The following is an 18,310-nucleotide window of genomic DNA, read 5'->3' on the forward strand; positions in this document are numbered from 1 at the left end:
GCTTGTGTGCCCCTGAATAATGCAATGCAGTCTGTCCTTGACTATTGGCCATGTTGGGATCAGCACCGTTGCTGAGCAATGCTTCCAGACAGAGATAGAGTTGCTTATGGAGAGTAGTCCATATAACGAGAGGTTCTTGGATACCTATCCGTTCCTGACTACCTAGGTACAGTATAGAACTAATCAGGGTCACTGGTAGAAGAAGCTTCTGCTGAGCTGTACTTGCAGTAGCCGTTTCTTCCTGAAGACCCTCGAGGTCGTCACAATACCAAGACACTCTGTCAATCCCTGGTCCGTCTACACTTGGTATATATGCACATGACTGGAAAGATGTTAAAAAGTCGATCATACGTTACTGGTGGAAAGTGAAAGAGTTGACATCCAAGTTTTTAGATATAGAGATAAGCAGCCTAAGAAATTTGATACAAATATCATAAGCTATCCTACTAGTTTCGTCTTTTAGACTTGTGGCGGTAGATTCATCCGGTTCTTTGATGGTTGGCAAAACGAATGGTTTATTTGTAGCTTATCTGATCCAGAGACCTCGAGACCATATATCATATAACAAAGTTTATCCGTAGATATGTCGCTCCTATATATCTTGTTCCGCAAGGCCCTTGTAGTGAACGCAATTTGAGCTGTCTCAAATACTGCCTAGACGGCAGTGTCATGAAAGGAAAGATCGCAACGCAATTGCTGCAATAGAAGAGAAAAAAGAGAAACCCATGTAAACAGTGTTTAATTCACTATGAAGTAATTAAACTTGAAACATGGGTGGGAGGAAGAGAATAATCCTGATACTAATCATGCAAGAAAGCATTGCCGGTAATATCAAGAAGCTGCGGTTCATCCGCCAAGAGTCACAGGCTGCTCAGCCATATCCTGAAGTAGCATCCTCGTGAAGCAAGTATGCACAACAGAATTGTGAACAACTCAATCAAGCCCAAGCGCCAACAAGACTCATGAAGAAAGCCCCGAAGAACACAAGAAGGCAAGCATAAACACGCTTGCGGCCGCGGAGGAACTGCCAGCTCTCATCGCTAAGGAAATCCTGAGAGAGAAGCTCAACCAGGGAGGCAAAGGTAAGCAAACCAGCCGAGATGGCATTCATGACGCCCACAACGATAAGCCCGGTCTCAGAGTTGGGGCTGTAAAGTGTGTGGGTAGCAAGGCCGAGAGCTTGTCCCAGAGGAGTGCTGTTATTCATGTCAGTTGGTTACAATGTCAGTACTAAGGTGTATACTTACGTGCATCCATATGCGAGGGCCATGAACCATGGCTGTAGCTTACCTTTGGGCCACTTGATAGAAGCAATTCGAGAGCCCAAAGCCAATCCTTCAAAAGTTTCTGTAGCCTGGTCAGTCATCTGATGTAAAAAGAACACCAGGAGAACGAAAGAACTTACGGTGAAAGACAATGGCGATGAGGAGAATGATGAACTCATTGCCAATCGAAACACTAAGCGCCATACCGATAAAGATGCTGTGGAAGAGAATGCCTAGCTCGAGCAGAACACACTGAAGAAGCTCCTTGCGTTGCTGCTGCTCTGGGGACAAGACAGGCGTCTGTACAGCCTCGAGGCTCGTCTCCTCGAGGTTTTTTCTTCCGGAACGGACATTGTCGTCATCTTCACAAACTTCTTCTTCCAGATCCTGCATGCGTACGTCTCTGCTGTTGAGAGTGGAAAGGTTCTGACCAATGCTTGATGATCGTCCACGAATAGGTCCCATGTCACGAATGGGGAGCATACCTGTACCCCCCATGCATCCGCCGCTGTTTGAACCAGTACATCCTTCCTTGGATGTGGTGATCTCGGCAGGCGAAACATGTCGAGAGGGGTGGAACACCATCTCAATCACAGTGACAAGGAAGATGGCAGCAAGAGCAATAGCACCAGGAATAGCAGGGTAGTCCTGATTCCAGAAGCTGCTCAAGCAAGGGTCGCCAAGTGAAATGAAAGCAGTGGGGAGCAAATGGACAAAGGCAGTGGCGATCAGCACGCCAGTACCGAAATGACGGACAGCAAAGAAGAAGCGATTGGGGATCCTCAGCCCTGGGAGCTTGGCAGCCATGATGGGGAACGCACAAGCGAGTGTCGAGACGAACAGGATAATGAAGACGGCACCGACATGAAGAGGAGTGTTGTATTCACCCTTGTTGGCGCCTCCAGACTCGCATGTGCTCGCTCGCTTGCGCAGAGGGGAGAGATGGACAGGAGTTGACTCCTGGGCCATCGGGGGTGAGGTCATGACAGCAGGCGCAGGGGAGTTCCAGTAAGAGATGATTGTCGAGACGACAAGAACAGAGAGGACCCAGACAGTCCAGCTCCAGATGTGCGAGGCACATGACGAGAGAGTGCCTCGATGAAGACGGATATGGTCAACACCACCATTTACCGTCTTAAGACACGAGGACAGTCCTGGGGTTGTTAGTACCTTATATGTGGGTTTGACAAGGGAGGATCATAAGATTTTGGACGTACCCGAGATACGGGACTGCCGTCCCGCATCCTTGAGAGAGCCTTTGAAAGGCTCTGCAGGATGACTCCCTGCTTGATTACTATCATCGTGCCCATTGAGTATACTCCCAGCCGTGCCTCCGCTCCCATCATCCTGGGCAGCATCAACATGTTCGCGAAGGTTGGAGATGCCATTGAGATCCTGGCGCGTAGTGTGCGAGGCAGCCAAGGGAGAAGGAGCCTGGTTCCAGGTCAAGCGCTGGTAGAAGGACTCGTCTGCTTTGGAGAGACAAATCATGATGAAATGATTGATTGATTGATTGATTGGTTTGGAGGAATTGACGTGATGGAACTGGAAAAAGCGACTAAGCAGACGCAAAAGTTTGTTGTCTTCCTTCACAAGCAAAAAAAGAGGCCACGCGACAGCACAAGATAGAGAGAGTCGGACCGAAGTAAGCAAAGTAGTCAATGATTTATGGTTTGATAATGATAGAAGACAAACAACATCGATCCTAAAAGGGTTTTTAGAAGTAAGTAGTTGAGATGAGACGAGACGGGGGTAAGGTTTGATAAATAAAGTATTCTACGGCTTATTCTAACCCAGTAATTTAGTGCAAGTCTTTAAAAACGGCAGACAAAAGGGTTAAAAATGTATGCAATGCACCTGCACCTGCTGCTAAACTAGACTACTATGTACCTAGTGACGCTGACTGGGGGGAAACCGGGGACCATCGTATCCACTAGCACCTGCCCTGACATCAGGGTACCAGAAAAGTTGGCCGCCAGGAGCATAAGAGACTAAAATCTTAGGCCACTTTATGCTACTTGGACTATACTTCTTAGCCTATTTATTTTTATCGCCTAAAGCTTAGAGGTCAATTCTTCTGGTACCCACTAGCCTGACACAGAAACTGGGGGAGACCCACTCCATCAGGAAAAGGAAGTAGAGATCCCCGGTTTCGCCCGTGACCAAGATCAAAAAAGATTGGCAAGAACCGACGACAGCCATTGTTAGACTCAAGATACACGAAAATACACGGGAAATTACTACAGATTCAAGGTACCCTCCCGTCTTCCCCGCAATCTCCTCCGTCAGCTCCCGGTGAACTACTAAAGAAAAAGACTGCGGCTCAGCACAGCAGCACTTCGGGAGACCTCCGTAAGCCTTGACCAGGATGGAAATCCATGAATAGAACCCGAAGCCAAATATCCCATATCCCATATCCTGGACAACAAAGCCCAGTCCAGCCCAGCCCCAGCCCAAGAAATATTGATCACTTGACAAGAAGAAATCTTAGTCGGCGCCGAGACAACAAGGTTAAAAATGTTGATCCAGATTATTGATTACCCCGCAAAGGAATACGCAATGAATACGCTTCGTCTTGGACAATGATCACGCTCTTTGTAGCATGACGGCAGAGCCTCTTAGTTCCCCCGTCTTGGCGGTCTAATGCCGTAGATACGTTTCTTATCGGTGAGTCGAGGTGAGGCCCGAAAGGTCGCGGTGCATTAGCATTACTTGCTTTGTTTGCTTATCTCTGCATCATGTGCACGGCATATAGAGTACTGCGTACGAATTCTCCAAGTTACGAGTAAACAAACATGCTGTAGAACAGACCACAGTGCTTCTCATAAGCTTAAAATATTCCGAAACTCAACTAAAGTTACTGGGAGGTCTAGAGGGCTGCACACAGCTACTGAGACTACGTAGGTACCTCGGTGAAGGCCAACCTTAAGATAGGTACCTCCATGATATTCTTGAGCTTCCGACAATACGGTAAACTTCGGAAGCAAACGAGGCCCGAGTGACGATATAGATCCAACGGTTGCATCGATGATGCGTCTCGTCATGACCACTTCTCCACCAATTACTTGTTTCTAGGTAGTTTCGGTAGCTGTCGACAGGGATCCAGCAGTCACTACTCACCTCTCGTCTCTTCTACTGACTTGACAATGAGTGATTGCCGACATAAAGAGAGAAAAAAACATAATGAAAATGAGAGAATTGAGTGAGAAACTAGTAGGCATCATGAGATGGTTGAGCTTACCTTGATGTCTTATACGAGATGCAAAATAGATTACATAAGGCGTCATGATGCAAGCTGCACCGCGATTGCATCAACCGAACTGACATCATTCTTCACATGAATCCAAACTCCCATATCTCAACATTGTAAAACTTCGACCTCACCTCTCAAACCAACACTTACCATACCTACTGCACTGTAATCATGGCTCTTCCTCCAAAATTCGCTGGGCAAAAGCTCCAATTCGCCCACCCTCCCGCCTCAAACTCAGGCGTCGCCCACACAACTCACACCCTCGAGTTCTACCTCGACTACTGCTGTCCTTTCTCCGCCAAGATCTTCCGCACCCTCCGCTCCGACGTGATCCCCGCAGTTAAAGCCAACGAGCACTGGGCTTCGAGCCTTACCTTTATCTTCCGCCAGCAAGTCCAGCCATGGCACCCTTCGTCAACCCTTATGCACGAGGCCGGCCTGGCAGTTCTGCGTCTCGCACCTGAGCGCTTCTGGGACTTTAGCGAAGCTCTATTCGAGGAGCAAAAGGACTTTTTTGATGTGTCTGTCGTGAACGAGACGCGCAATGATACTTATCGTCGCCTGGCCAAGATTGCGGCAAAGACGGGCGTTGATGAGAACAAGGTGTACGAACTGCTTGTGATTCCTGACAAAGCTGGTGATGATGGAGCGTTGAATGCGGGGAATCAGGTTACCAACGACCTCAAGGTTATCACCAAGATGAACCGCCTGATTGGCGTGCATGTTACGCCTACTGCTGTGTTTGACGGTGTGGTTCAGGATGTTAGCTCTGGTTGGAACAAGGACCAGTGGGTTGAGTGGTTGCAAAAGAACGTTGTTTGACTACCATTGGAGGGTAACAAACGTACGAGCCATAAGCTCTAATGATAATGAAGAGCTATGTGTTTAACGCAATTGAAGCTGTCGACATATCCGTATTAGTAGCTCACATGGTGATAATGTCTTAGATAACCCTGTGTGGATTCAGTACCTCCCCACCAAGTTAGAACGGACTCATTTTTGACGACATGCTCATGAGCCTCATGAAATCAACACTCACACATCAATCACAATGCTTCAACTAAGAATGATAATACCACGGCTACGGCCAACTCAATTGGCTTCACTCACCTGCCAAGCAACGCCCATCCAATCCTCAGCCCTTCCTCGAAGTTTCCGCCGCTCAATCCAGAAATCTCTACAGCAAGCTCAATTGCGATGCTATGCCGTCAAACCCACAGCTACTCCCAAAAAGCACAACAAGATTGAAGATGAGTTGAAGAGACAAGCTAGAGCTGTAGCCAAGGAGGGAAAGGAATTTGGTGCGTGTTTTCTCTATGCTATTTACAACATGTACTAACTAACTCTCACTAGAACTCCCTGAGAAACTCATCATATACCATGGCGGTACAGGTCGTATCACATTCATGGCCATGCTCAAAATCACAACGCTCTTCCTCGGCGCATTCTTTTGCTTCATTGTAGCACCGAGCTATGTCAAGGCTGAAAAGCCCGAATGGGTTACCGCAAGCAGTACGTCCATCCCTCTCACTCAATCTCAGATAGTAACTAACAAAATCAGTCGTTCTCTGCGGCATTGTCCCCATCTTCTTCGTCGCGTACATAACCTCCCCCTTCGTGACACACATCCACATCCACCTTCCCCCATACGCCCGTACCTCGCGCGCCCTTCTGGAACGCTTTGTCAAGGCGCTCCCGCCGTCCACGCCTCTAACCCTGACCACCATGAGCGCCATCTCCAAGCCTCGCTACAGCAGCATTCAGGCCGGCGATCTGAGCCCTGTGCGACGCCGCTTCGGCCTCATCAACTACGTGCGTGACACCAAGGAGGAGAACGCTAAACGTAGCTGGTATATGTTCCGTGCCGTTGGCAAGTTCTACATCCAGGACAAGAGGCCGCAGACGAGGGTGCGGTATCAGAAGAAGACGGACAAGGTCGATGGTTGGATCTGGGACTCTATCAAGGAGCGTGTTGACAGTAGGGCGCTCAAGGCTGCATCACCCTACAAAGGAGATCCCACTATTTGAACTGGTCGCTGAGTAACAACAGGCTTGGCTTGTATCAGAGATCCAGGGGGCATTCAAACCCCTTGACACCATCGTATGTGAATCCCGAGATAGATGGAAACTTGAAACATAGATGGCGTGATACGGCTCCAGCCCTTTTGGCTGGTCATGATTAGTAGACATGTCACCAATGGAAAAAGTAAACGATAAAGCTTGTAAACAAAGCGCCATACACACGCAACAATGGTATTCCTGTGTTGCAGTAGATAGATATATGTAAAAACCATTACTCCGTTCCGTTTTCCTGTGTTGCCAATGCTCCGTCCGAAGCGTTCCAAGTCGTCAATCACGTAGACAAATATTGGTACATGGGTCCTGCCTGTCCTACCAAACGCACCTCGTGAACCTCGTCCCATGTATTTACCACGTCTGGGTCCGAGTATCCAACGCTTCCATCATAGCTCGTTATATGTCCTTGTTGATCCGTCCAACCAATATATCCAACCGGGTTCTGTACAATATGCAAGCCCCTTGCCGTTATTGGGGCCTCCAAATTATGTCGTTAACGACACAAAGTTTCCAAGAATCTTCATATCAACAAGTTTTGTGGGACTTGAGAGCCTCGTCTGTTCGACCAGAAAAATCACAAGTGATTCAACACTTGTGGTCCATTCTGGCACAAACTCTTTGCCGGATCACGGCTCGCCTAATAAGAACCAGCCTCAAGAGTATTCAGCCTCAGCGGGTGATAGCTCCATCAGCAATAGCCTCTTTTCATCAGTGTCTCTTCATCACTGCCACACCATCGTAGTCCCAGCCTCGCTTCAATCCACCCTCGTAAACACTTGCAACCGACTCTTGCCACATGGCTGGCGTGACAAAGTTGGGCACGGGAGCAGCTGAGTATTGAGGTGGAGATATTTGATGCGATCCAGTTGGCATTGTTGCCTGGACGGCTTGGATATCCTGGATAGTGGGAACTTCCGTAGCACCTGAGGACGACGCGTTAAGAGGGCTCGTGTGAGGTGGGGTATTGCTGGCTTGTGAATGGGAGGCAGGCGTACCAAATGTGGTGTTCCATTGTCTGTCCACAAAGTTAGTAAACCGCAAGGAAGATATGAAACTATCGGCGACTTACTCAAATAGTCGGGATGGGTTCCATCCTGGTTGATCCGCCATTGATAGGCTCTGGGGCATACCGGGACCTTGCGTTCCTTGCGACATCATGACGAGCGACTGTACAGCTGGGGAGTCACTTTTGCTGTCCATTGGGCCGGCTGATATGGGAGGTGTGATGGGGTGGTTGATATAACTGACTTGTTGGGCACCGTGTGTATCCAAGTGCTGGTCTATGGAGCCTGTCCGGTGAATGACCGGTCTGAAAGGCTCGGAACCTCGAGGGGGGCTGGAATGGGTGGATGGGTGAGGACTGCCGTATGGAAAGCTTGGCTTCAAGACAAACGGTTTTCGAACATCTGCTGAAAACGCCTCTCGGAGCGCGTTGATCTGCTTCTCCAACTCGGGCATAGACCAGGACTCCATCACCTTTTCCAGGACCCGCATATGCCTCGTAAAGTATTCGCGGGCATCACTGTTGAACTCGGGATCGGGTGAAACAATAGCAACCTATCAAATGAGAGTCAGCACAAGTTCGGGGCATACATGTCGGAAGACGTACCAGGTGAATAACAATGCAGGAGAGGCCAGCATAGAGAGAAAAGCTGAAGCCTCGCTGCATGCACTGAAGTCCTGTAAGTCCAAAGGTGTTGAGTGTTGCCTCCTGCACACGACACAAAGCTTTGGCAGAACTGTAACAAATCATCATGTGGCGCTTCCACTGGCCGTCGGGAGCGTTGGGGTCCAGGAACGACAAGATAGGTCGGTGGAACAGAATCAGGGCCAGGTAGTAGTACCCGTGCATGTTTCCGATAAAGTGTGAAGGAATCCATGGGGGTGATCCGTCCTGTGGGAAGGAAATAGCAAGGTCCGGGGGAAGCTCTGCCAGCCAGGTGTTGAAGCTTTGTCCTAGTTGTTGGAACTCAGGGTCGACGCCCCAATCCTTTCGTCTCCGGAGTCTCGTATATACTTTGCTCATTGCGGATACTGTTCGCACAACCTGAGAGAAGTAGCTGAAGTTGCGTGATGTATGATATTCTGATTCTTCGCATCCGGGAACAGGTCGCGAAGGTGTGAAATCAACGGTGTTGAGTTTGACAGCATGATCATGTCGGCCTTGGATACATTAGTTAACAAGATAATGATGGGCAGCTGTTTAACTCACCTTGAGGAGCGCCAACCATAACCTCACACACGAAGATCGTCTGCCAGATGCGCTTTCGAAGTTGGCATTCAGCAGCTGTAAATTCACAAGCAATGCCTGCTTGGTGATCCTCGTGATGCTCATCCAAGCCCAGATCTTTACCCATTTGAACGCACTGCACAACAGTCATCCAGGAGCGATAGTAGTAACCTCGTTTAGGAGCAGCTTCGCGAGCCTTGAGAATCATAAGTAAGGCCTGAAGAGTGCTCAATCGAGGAACATCCATGAAAGAATCGGCGTGCCCTAGAAATCGTCAGTTTTTGACATTCATACTGACCATGTACAATTTAAAAGTAGTACTCACGGGAAGCAAGGGCAAGCCATTGTTGACCTTCAGTGGGTTCCTCAGCCAGTCGACCTCCCATAGCAAAAATCGCTTCCAGAATCAATGGTGAAATCGATTCTCGGTCCGTATTCCATTGTTGGTAGAAAACAGTCTTGCAAAGTACGGGTACATAAGGATGAACATGAGTAAAGTAAAGGTCGAAATAGTTCAGTGCTGTTTCGTCATCTGGCATCAACTCAGGCGGAATGCGGATCTTGTGACCAGGTGCTGGCATCATCGGAGGGAGAGCGCCTGGGAAATCCTCCGCCTCTTCAACAGGTGCCTGCTCTTCATGTCTGAAAGATGCTTTGTTCCGAAGATACGGAGCTACACAAATATTAGCAAACGCAGGTTATGAGTAAACCGTGAAATCCTACCTGTGCCGGTTTCATTGACCTTGAGCGTTCCCAAAAGGTCCGCGAGATCGTGATGTTGATAGTCACCGGGGGAGGAATACGCTTCGGGGGAAGGTTGCTGATGGGCTCCGGGAGGCGGTGGTGGCTGGTGCATGGGAGGAGTAGGAAATACATTCTGGCCCGCATATGTGTGGTCCATCATTGAACCAGCAGGTGCAACAGCACCATAGTGCATTCCCGGCTGCTGAGACGTGTCGTACGAAACATGCTGATATGAGGCGTTCGCATCGGGGTAAACCTGCTGAGGTTGCGCACCATACATAGCAGCTGGTGAAAGTTTGGCGCCCGTGTTCATAACTTGATGCTGCATAGGCATTTGCTGATATTGTTCTGAGCCCATAGGCGTAGTGTCATAAGTCGTCGAGTCGTTGGCTCCATCGAAACCGTTGGGTCGTACACAGTGAAGCTTGAGCCGTATACAAGCCGAGCAAGGCCATGTGTTTGTTGTTGCAGCATCACATTTAATTTTCCGTCTTCGGCAGCCTTCGCAAGCTCTCATAACTATCCCAAGCTTTAGCGTTCGATTGCGATGCAGAGTCAATCTTCAGTTCCTGGAAAAAACATACCTTTCAACCGCTTGTGGCGGTTGTGCTCGTCAACGAACACATAGTCTACACCGATATATTAGTTACCTCTAGACATTTGATGTACAAGTCGCAGTGAGTAATGACGCACTCTTTTGAGTCTCGCGCTGCGTATATTGCTGCGGCGCAAACGAAAAGGAATTCATTTGGGATTGTTGCGGTAGAATTGGGCGAACAGAAGGGTCTTCGTTGGACATGTTACGATATAGTATAGTATAGTTAAGGTTGTGCGCCTCTACAAGCGTTGAATCGTGGCGATTGTAGCGGTCAACATGAAATCGTGCGCAAAAACGAGTCAACAGATATCAGTCGTGGTGATACAAAATCGAACAAGTGGTAAGTAGAGTAGAGTGGAGGAGTCGAGATTGAAGTTGTCGCGCAAGACGAGGAGAATCGCGGGGTGGAGGGAGGCTCGTGGGGACAGTCGTGACGGCAGGTGACAAAAGCAACGACAGATGGGATGATGAGCGACAATGGGCTGCACGGGTGGTGCGACGTGTATATGCGAATGAAAAGATCGTGCAGGTAAAAGCGTAGGGAGGCGAAAGAGAGAAAAACCCAGCAGTGACAAAGATATGTACGAAAGCTAGACCAGCTAAAAAGACGTATTATCGAATTGGCTGGGGCGTGTCGGGGTAGGGCACTGTAAGTACTCTTGAGTTGAAGCTTGGGTCAAGTCGAGTACGGTACGGATAGAGGAGTTTAAAGTGAACCACAGGGCCGGGTGTTTGGGGCCACTAGGAGTGGCTTTGAGTTTTGACTTTGACTTGTTTTGTCTTGTCTTGTCCTTCTGGCTCTCACAGGGCAGGGCGGCAGCAAGCGTAGCGCACTGGGCATGAGCATGAACATGGGCAAGGGTGTGTAATGATCAAGTACTGTAGGTGCTGGGGGACGTGACCCTAGACAAGGCTTGGTCTTTAAGTTAGAGGGGAGGGGGAGAGGGGAGGAGAGTCTAGGTGCCCTGAACTTGATATGGGATGGGATAGGACAAGATGGTATGGTATGGGAACGTCGTTGCCAGCACTTGATTTGGGCTTGCTCAGGCTGCCTGACCGTCAGTCCCTCCTCACTTCACCAGACTAGTGACGAGCAGTTGGTGGAGAGTTTCGGGTTGGCGTTCTTTGGATCACAGCAGGGCCACGAGCAGGGCTTAACTAACAGGCAGGATATGACAGGGGCGGGAAAGGTCAAGCTAGCCCAGGACAGGTCCAGGGGGATGGAGATGGGATGCAGGTAAGGAAAAGCGGCGTGGTAGCGCGGAAGTGGATTGTGGATTGTGGGATAAAGGTCCAGAACCAGTGTCCGTAATGAGACTGGGGCGAATCTTCTTTCGACCAAATCAGACTCGAGAAAGTATCTGGAATCGCTGGAATCGAGAGTCAAAGTCGCCGCCTGAAAATCCCAATAGAGTACGGACTATAAGCACCAGCCCGAGTGAACGGCGTGTTACAGAGAAATACAGAGACGGAAGTTGATGTGGGTTTTCTCACTTCGGGGTCCTCTGTCAACAATGCAATAGGGGAGCTGAGGCCAGATGCTCAGTGCGCCAGCCCGTAATATGTAGGCGCTCTGTTATAGCGATGGGACGGGCTTTAGCTGTCAGTTAGTATTGGTAGCCCAGCATCAAGAAAGTGACCGAGGCTCCTCTTGCGGGATTAGCGGACTTTGATGATATCAATGCAGAGGTAGTGTAAGCAGCGCAGATGAGTCGACGACATTCGAGAAGAACGAAAACGAAATGACAGATGGAGCTTCGAACCGGCGGCCAAGGCGGCAGCGAAAATTAGTTGACAGGTACAAAATGTTCCGAAGAATTCAATGATGACAATCGTTAACTGTCGTTCGCTCAGTCAGCAAAAGCCAGCGGCGCACAAAGCAAAAACCAAAATCTAATTCCCGACGACGGGAGATTCGCGTGGGCATCCAATTGAGACGAAGATTTTGAGGAGCTTGGATGAAACGTATGCCGAGACTTGACCCAACAAGGAGGTGTCTGGCTGTGACAACCAGGCGCAGGTGCAGTCGCAGACGCAGATGCGGACTGCAAAGCTGGCAGATTGGAGACATGCTTCCCCTCAGAACCTCGTCATGTACGTACAAAACCAATCGTGCTCGGCCAAGGACTTTGGACGCCTGGGAGGTTGCAGGAGGGGGAGGGGGGTCATCCCGTCTCAAGGATGTGGATGTGGATGTGTGACAGGCATTCCATGGGATGGACATGAACAACCAGCCCAGCCTCGAGACCAGGCCAGGGCCCTGTTGAACTGCGACAGTGTTTTGAGATCTCTCGCACTGAGTTATTGGTGTCGATGATGAAGCTCGAGAGGAATGCCGGTGGTGTGTGTGTGTGTGCTGCTGGTTGATTTTAACGACAATGATGGTGTTCGGCTCTTGTGTGACCTCCACTCCTTCCCTTCTTAGTTTCCTTCCTGTTCTGGTCCCTAACAAGCAACTGCCTCGCTTCTTCCCCTCCGTTCTTGCCAGTTACCATTCGAGATACGCGGGCTCAGGCACCTTCCGTCACGCACATGCCATGCCGCAGGGCTAGTTGCAGCATGCACATCACCTATTGGAGAAGGAAGTAACTTGACACTTAGGGCTGAAAAGGCTTTTTTAACAAGATTGCCAGCTTCCCGAATCGACACTGTCCACGATGCAGTACAGTACGGGAACGGCAGGTATCCATCCCGTATTAATCGCCCGTATCCACGGGAAACTCTCTTCATCGACCCGCAGCCTTACCTACGGAGTATGGTAAAACGGATCTATATGCGATGCAGACCTTTGCGGGCGTAGGGACTCCTCCTCCCACCACGCTACAGTACAGTACACACGCTACACCATTGACGCAGGATGCGGAACAATAGTCATGTATCAGAAGTGCAATGCAGCACAGCTTTAGCGTCATGAATTGTCAAGATTTCTGTGTCTTCGTTTATTAGACTCCTGGCCTAGCGTGCCAGGTGTCGCCCCTCGGCTCTGGAGGACGGTTGTTGAGATTCTCGAGTATTGCGTATCTTGATTGGCAGGCTACAAATATATTCTTGATGATTTTATACAAACAGGGTAGTTGTGTTGCAGGCCAAGAAACGAATGACGGTTGACCGTTGATCACCATGGTCCACTATGCTGAAAATAGCATGTACAGGTAATTACTCCTTCGATACAGAGTACAGTACTACGCCAAAAGTCTGACCCTACCTAACCAACCACCCGATTACTTCGCGACTTTAATGCAATAACCCTTTCTAATTATACCACTATAATAACGTCTTAACGATATCGGAAAAAGCCTTTCTTAGAGATATTATTTGTCCTAACCAAGGAAAAAATAAAGAATTTTCCCTGGAAGTAAAAGCTATAATTTTTGCCTTTTTTTATATAGGTATATTAAAACAGGCTATTATATATAAGTTTAAAATAGACTACTATATAGTTAACTGTATTATTAAATAATTTACTAAAATATGCATATTTAATAAAAATATATATACTAGGTATCCTTTAAAGCTAAATTAAGTAAAGAGAAGGAATATATTAAGGTATATTTAATAGGACTAGTTTATCTTATAGGATTTGCTCTAAGAATTAATAAGTAATTCTATATTAATTAGGACTATTTAATGCGCTATTTCTTTTTACTATAAGAGAAAATAGAAGTTAATAAATTAACTAAAGCTTAATAAAAAAAAAGTATAAATCTGGCTTTATTTTTATTAAGGTTAGATTAATAAAATTAAAGAATTAAAAGAAGTATACTATAAATTATAGAGAGGGTAGTTTTAATGCTAATAGCTATATAGATTATTAACTTAAATAAAATCTCTATAGCTAATAGTAGCAGTAACCTTAATAGATATTATTTCTATTTCCCTTAGGAAAAGTATAATAAAGACCTTATAAATAAGAATAACTATATTAAACTAATAATTTCTATTATATTCTAGGCTATTATCTAGAAAATAGGAAAATCTTAAATTATTATTATAATAAGAGATCTATTAGCTAAGAAGAATAGATATAGCTCTTAGTTATATTAGAAAGCTCTCTAGGAAAGTCTCTTATTAATATATAATAATTCTTAATAATTCTAGTAAGATAATATAAGTATTTATACCTCTAATTTTACTATAAAATAGCTATTTTAAAATGCAGTTAATTAAATAGATTAGCTGCTAAATTTGCCTAATTTAAGCCTAATTAAGAATATTTAGGCTATTTTAAAGAAGCAGTTAAAGAAATAATTCCCTTTTCTATAAGATTTAAAGAAAAATAAAGCTTTAATTATAGAATTTATAAGATATATTAAGTTAATATAGGAGGCTATCCTATAGGCTAAGATTCTAAAGTATATTAACTTAATAGAGAAAAGACTAAGAGTATATATTTAGGCCTGGGGTTAATATATAAAATATTAAATGCCAGAATTAGGGCTTTCTAATAATATATAAATTATCTTAATTAACCTTCTATTAATAAATAAATAATATATTAAAATGTTATATTAAAATTCCTATATAGATAAAGATAGTATAGTAGGGTTAGACTTTTGGCGTAGTACTGTACGAATACTTCAGCTGCAGCAACCATTGTAATTTAGGATGAATACCTTGACCCTTTTAGTTTGACTAAACTCTCGGGTAGTTAATTCACGTCTCAAAATACATGCCTATTCACCACACTGCAATTTAAACATGACGGAAAGAAGGCGCTTCGTTAGTGCACATGATGCCCAAAAGACGCACTATAAACATTCATACAAGTATGATCGCCATAATGAAACCGCCTCGAAAGCTCCCCTAGCAAGTCAGCTAATTACCAGACAGAACCTATCCAAAGCACGATAGTGCCTGTCTTAGTGGCATCCCCGTCAATAAAAAGTAAAGTAAGTATCCATGACAAGGAGTGCCTCGGCTCAAGTGGTTTTGTCCCAAGTTTAGCCAGGTTTTTGAATGGACGTTTATTCATCCGCGAACTTCCCTCTTACATAAACTTCCCGATTCTATTCATGGTAACAAAAATGTTCATAATTAAGTAGTTAAGATTATCACTCTATCGTTTCGAGCGAGTATAATGCACATCATATTGCATACAACAGCCAACTACCGACGTCAAGTATATCGAGTCAGAGTATTCACGTTACCAACATGTCTTGAATCAACTCTCGCGTCCCCTCGATATACATACTATTGACTAGGGGCTCTTTGACCCCTGAGCTTGTGTGCACTGTTGTTCATGTTCTCTCATTGCAGGTTGGGGTACGTACAGCAACACATACATACGCCCAGCTGCCTTCTATATTGGGCTTACGAATAGTCTGGATCTGCATCAATTGATAGGGCCCTGCTCCAGTTACCGACACCACGGCCAACTAGCGCCCTTGGAAACTTAGATATGAATTTCCTTGACCCATACAAATATATGAAGTGCTAAACGATTCCTGTGCCAATATCTGCAATTGCCCTATTCGGGAGACTCCAAACCTGTAACGTGCTGCTTCTGTACCTTGTTTCTAGACTCCATGTACACAAAGATGACATATGATGTATGGCTCCTTTGCTCGGTTGTACATTGCAGTGGGCTAGTTCGTCGCATCTATTACCCAACCTCGTCAAGCAAGCCAAAGATAATATAGCTAGCTCTTCCGTTGTAGAACGCCTTGGTATAGTATCTTGCCACCACAACAGAATGACGACTCATGTCTCTACAGATGAGAATACATGCCTACTAATTCAGGGTATTGCTTTTCCTTTCAAGTGGTCGCATAAAGATCGCCCGTGCAGGACGATGGCGTCGGCTGCAGCCATGCCACGCGGACATGCCGTTAGATTCGGGGGCCAAATTGCTGTGGTTCATGAAGGAGTAACGAACGACAGACCACAGTTGGTTTGTAACAAACTTGCATGAAGATTTGACAGTGTCTCGGAGATGAACAATATGCAGTGCTCCGAGTGCAAGACGCTCTTTTTGGTCGATCTAGGCGTGACACATCATATTTGGTTACACGGGAAGTCTTGCTTCTTCTTGACAGACAGACTGCATCAACAGTGGAGTAGAGCATGATAGCATCAACCAAGGCCAACAGACATTCGTAAATTGCCCGTATTTTGACACGGCCTAGCCAATAAACTACTTTGCATGTTTAGATTAAAACAACATACCCTCGGACCCATCTTACCGTTCAACCCGTACCCAGAGGACAAAGATCTATTCCTCAAGTGGAAAAGAATTTGGTTCCCTAGCGCCATTATTGAAGATCGGCTGGAGAAACAGGACAACTCCATGACAGTCAACAGATTAGACTAGACCCATGCTATGGTCTCCTTGGCTCTATTTCGCTTTTAGTACTCCTGCATGAGAGACACGAGGGTGATTCGCCTGCGGCGTCGCTTGCATTGAAGGTGCGACTGCAAGCAACGATAAATTACTTTCACATGCGTAGGCTGTTTCCACTGTACTGTTGTACTACTGTATGGGATAAGCACGCACGTTAACGATCAGGGACTTGCTAGTGGAGTTGGGGTTTGTGCCGAGGTACAGTTCCCCGATGGATCCCAACTCAAACTCCTGGGCTGCAGAACTGTCCTTGCTTCCAATGTCGACGGGGATCCCCGTTTCCTTACGTGTATTTCTTTTTTTGTGTTTCTAACTACAAGGCACGGTCCGATGACTGATAGCTTAGTAGTTCGGGAAAATTACTAAACGTCCATCTTCATACTGTGGTGGTTTCAGTGTTTCCCCAAGCAGAACATTCCTCTTCTTCTTGGTCGGTGCGACGAACTTGAAGAGACTCGCTATGCTTCATGTCAATGTCACCCATCGGCGTCCTCCGCTCGAAACCTCAAACCTCAAAGTGGGCAATGAAAACCGCGCGTCAACACATATGGCACCCCCGGTTCCTCATTGGCGGATGATGATTGCTACAATTCCTTCAGTATTTTATCAAGGGCTCAGACGTGAGCCTTGAGCCCCCAACACTCACTGTGAAATAACCCATGCTAACTAACCCCAGGGTAAATCGTTGCCCCATTATCGTTGCATTACAACTGAGTCGGCTATAGTGCAGTGGGCAACGATCCTCAGTTGTTAGTAATAGTTGTGTAAAAATATCTTGGCCGTGCGGGCGTTGGTTTGTCTCTTGTAGCCTTGGATCTTTAATGCTTCCCCTATGGCTCTGCCCGCCCACTTGGAATCGGGCCGCGGAGCAATCTCTAGCATTTTGGCAGCCATGATCAGCGCGTATGATTCAAGTCAATGTAGGTACACAATAGACAGCTGCGCTACGTAGAAAACTGTGGGAGCGGGAACGGGTCCTGCAGATAATCCTCCCGGTCTGGCCTGGCTGGTATTGCTGGTCAGACAGTCAGTCGATGAAGCTACCCTATTAGAGAAACTACCTCCGACTTTACATAGATCGCACGCCACGATCCTCTGGTGCGAGCGATCGAACTACGCCATACGGTCCATTGCCCAATCGCAGCCGAGGCAGCGCTTCTGAGCGTCTTCCAAGCGCGTTCCTTACAAGGATAGTCGTCCCGGATAACATCCCACGGATGTTCCAGAAACACTCGGCCGGCATTCCGTCCTCAATCTCCATGCCATGGTCTGCCATGACCACATCTAGGGGTTGTCAGATTGCTGAAGACGCCCCTCCATCTCACACCTAATATGGGACCTGTCAAAACCTGTCCGTGCTGTCCGTGCTTTCGAGAGCTTTTTAAAGTAGTGGAGACTAGACATTATTAGCAGACTATGGAAATTACAATGCGTACGTATGTATTATCATTTCTCACCGCCAGCTTTGTTTACCAGTAAACTAACTACTAAGTTTGTACGCGCTGTAATGGTTGGGATGCTGGTACATAGCGGTAAGCAATATACAACCTACGACACGTCTTACACCCCGCGCCTGAGAATCCTTGCTCGTTGAATTATACGCACCTATTGCGTGCGATAAAAATGTCGAAAATTGATCAACAATGCCCAATGAAAAGTCAATATCATCCTTCAACATCTACCGAATGTTGATCATTAACAAAATTCTACTTAGTAATGCGAAAAAAATGGGTTCGATGGAAGTTAATAGTGCTGCGCCTCACCACGAGGCTCGTTGGATGTGGCGTAACGCCTCCGGTTTGAT

The 18,310-nt window shown here is 46.8% G+C and overlaps 4 protein-coding genes across 4 annotated transcripts; 2 read left to right on the forward strand and 2 right to left on the reverse strand.

Annotated features, from left to right (window-relative positions):
• Nucleotides 1–937: 937 nt before the first annotated feature.
• On the reverse strand, nucleotides 938–2,756 carry FSST1_000510 (ZIP zinc transporter-domain-containing protein; the record flags this gene model as incomplete). The annotated part of the gene is made up of 4 exons (XM_083231342.1): nucleotides 938–1,196; nucleotides 1,248–1,347; nucleotides 1,406–2,419; nucleotides 2,483–2,756. 4 exons carry the CDS (start codon nucleotides 2,754–2,756, stop codon nucleotides 938–940), a joined length of 1,647 nt encoding a protein of 548 aa, XP_083090692.1.
• A 1,933-nt stretch (nucleotides 2,757–4,689) lies between these two features.
• Nucleotides 4,690–5,340, forward strand: FSST1_000511 (thioredoxin-like protein; the record flags this gene model as incomplete). Its single annotated transcript, XM_083231354.1, has 1 exon — nucleotides 4,690–5,340. The coding sequence occupies one exon, from the start codon at nucleotides 4,690–4,692 to the stop codon at nucleotides 5,338–5,340; it is 651 nt and encodes a 216-aa protein (XP_083090693.1).
• A 229-nt stretch (nucleotides 5,341–5,569) lies between these two features.
• FSST1_000512 (uncharacterized protein) lies at nucleotides 5,570–6,546 on the forward strand (the record flags this gene model as incomplete). Its single annotated transcript, XM_083231365.1, has 3 exons — nucleotides 5,570–5,819; nucleotides 5,872–6,030; nucleotides 6,080–6,546. 3 exons carry the CDS (start codon nucleotides 5,570–5,572, stop codon nucleotides 6,544–6,546), a joined length of 876 nt encoding a protein of 291 aa, XP_083090694.1.
• Nucleotides 6,547–7,302: 756 nt separating this feature from the next.
• On the reverse strand, nucleotides 7,303–10,367 carry FSST1_000513 (uncharacterized protein; the record flags this gene model as incomplete). Its single annotated transcript, XM_083231376.1, has 8 exons — nucleotides 7,303–7,609; nucleotides 7,664–8,151; nucleotides 8,204–8,757; nucleotides 8,807–9,088; nucleotides 9,150–9,497; nucleotides 9,548–10,087; nucleotides 10,153–10,197; nucleotides 10,262–10,367. The coding sequence occupies 8 exons, from the start codon at nucleotides 10,365–10,367 to the stop codon at nucleotides 7,303–7,305; spliced, it is 2,670 nt and encodes an 889-aa protein (XP_083090695.1).
• Nucleotides 10,368–18,310: the final 7,943 nt, after the last annotated feature.

The sequence above is a fragment of the Fusarium sambucinum genome, chromosome IV (genome assembly GCF_050947815.1).
Source record: "Fusarium sambucinum isolate potato_lamoka chromosome IV, whole genome shotgun sequence".
NCBI lineage: Eukaryota > Fungi > Ascomycota > Sordariomycetes > Hypocreales > Nectriaceae > Fusarium > Fusarium sambucinum.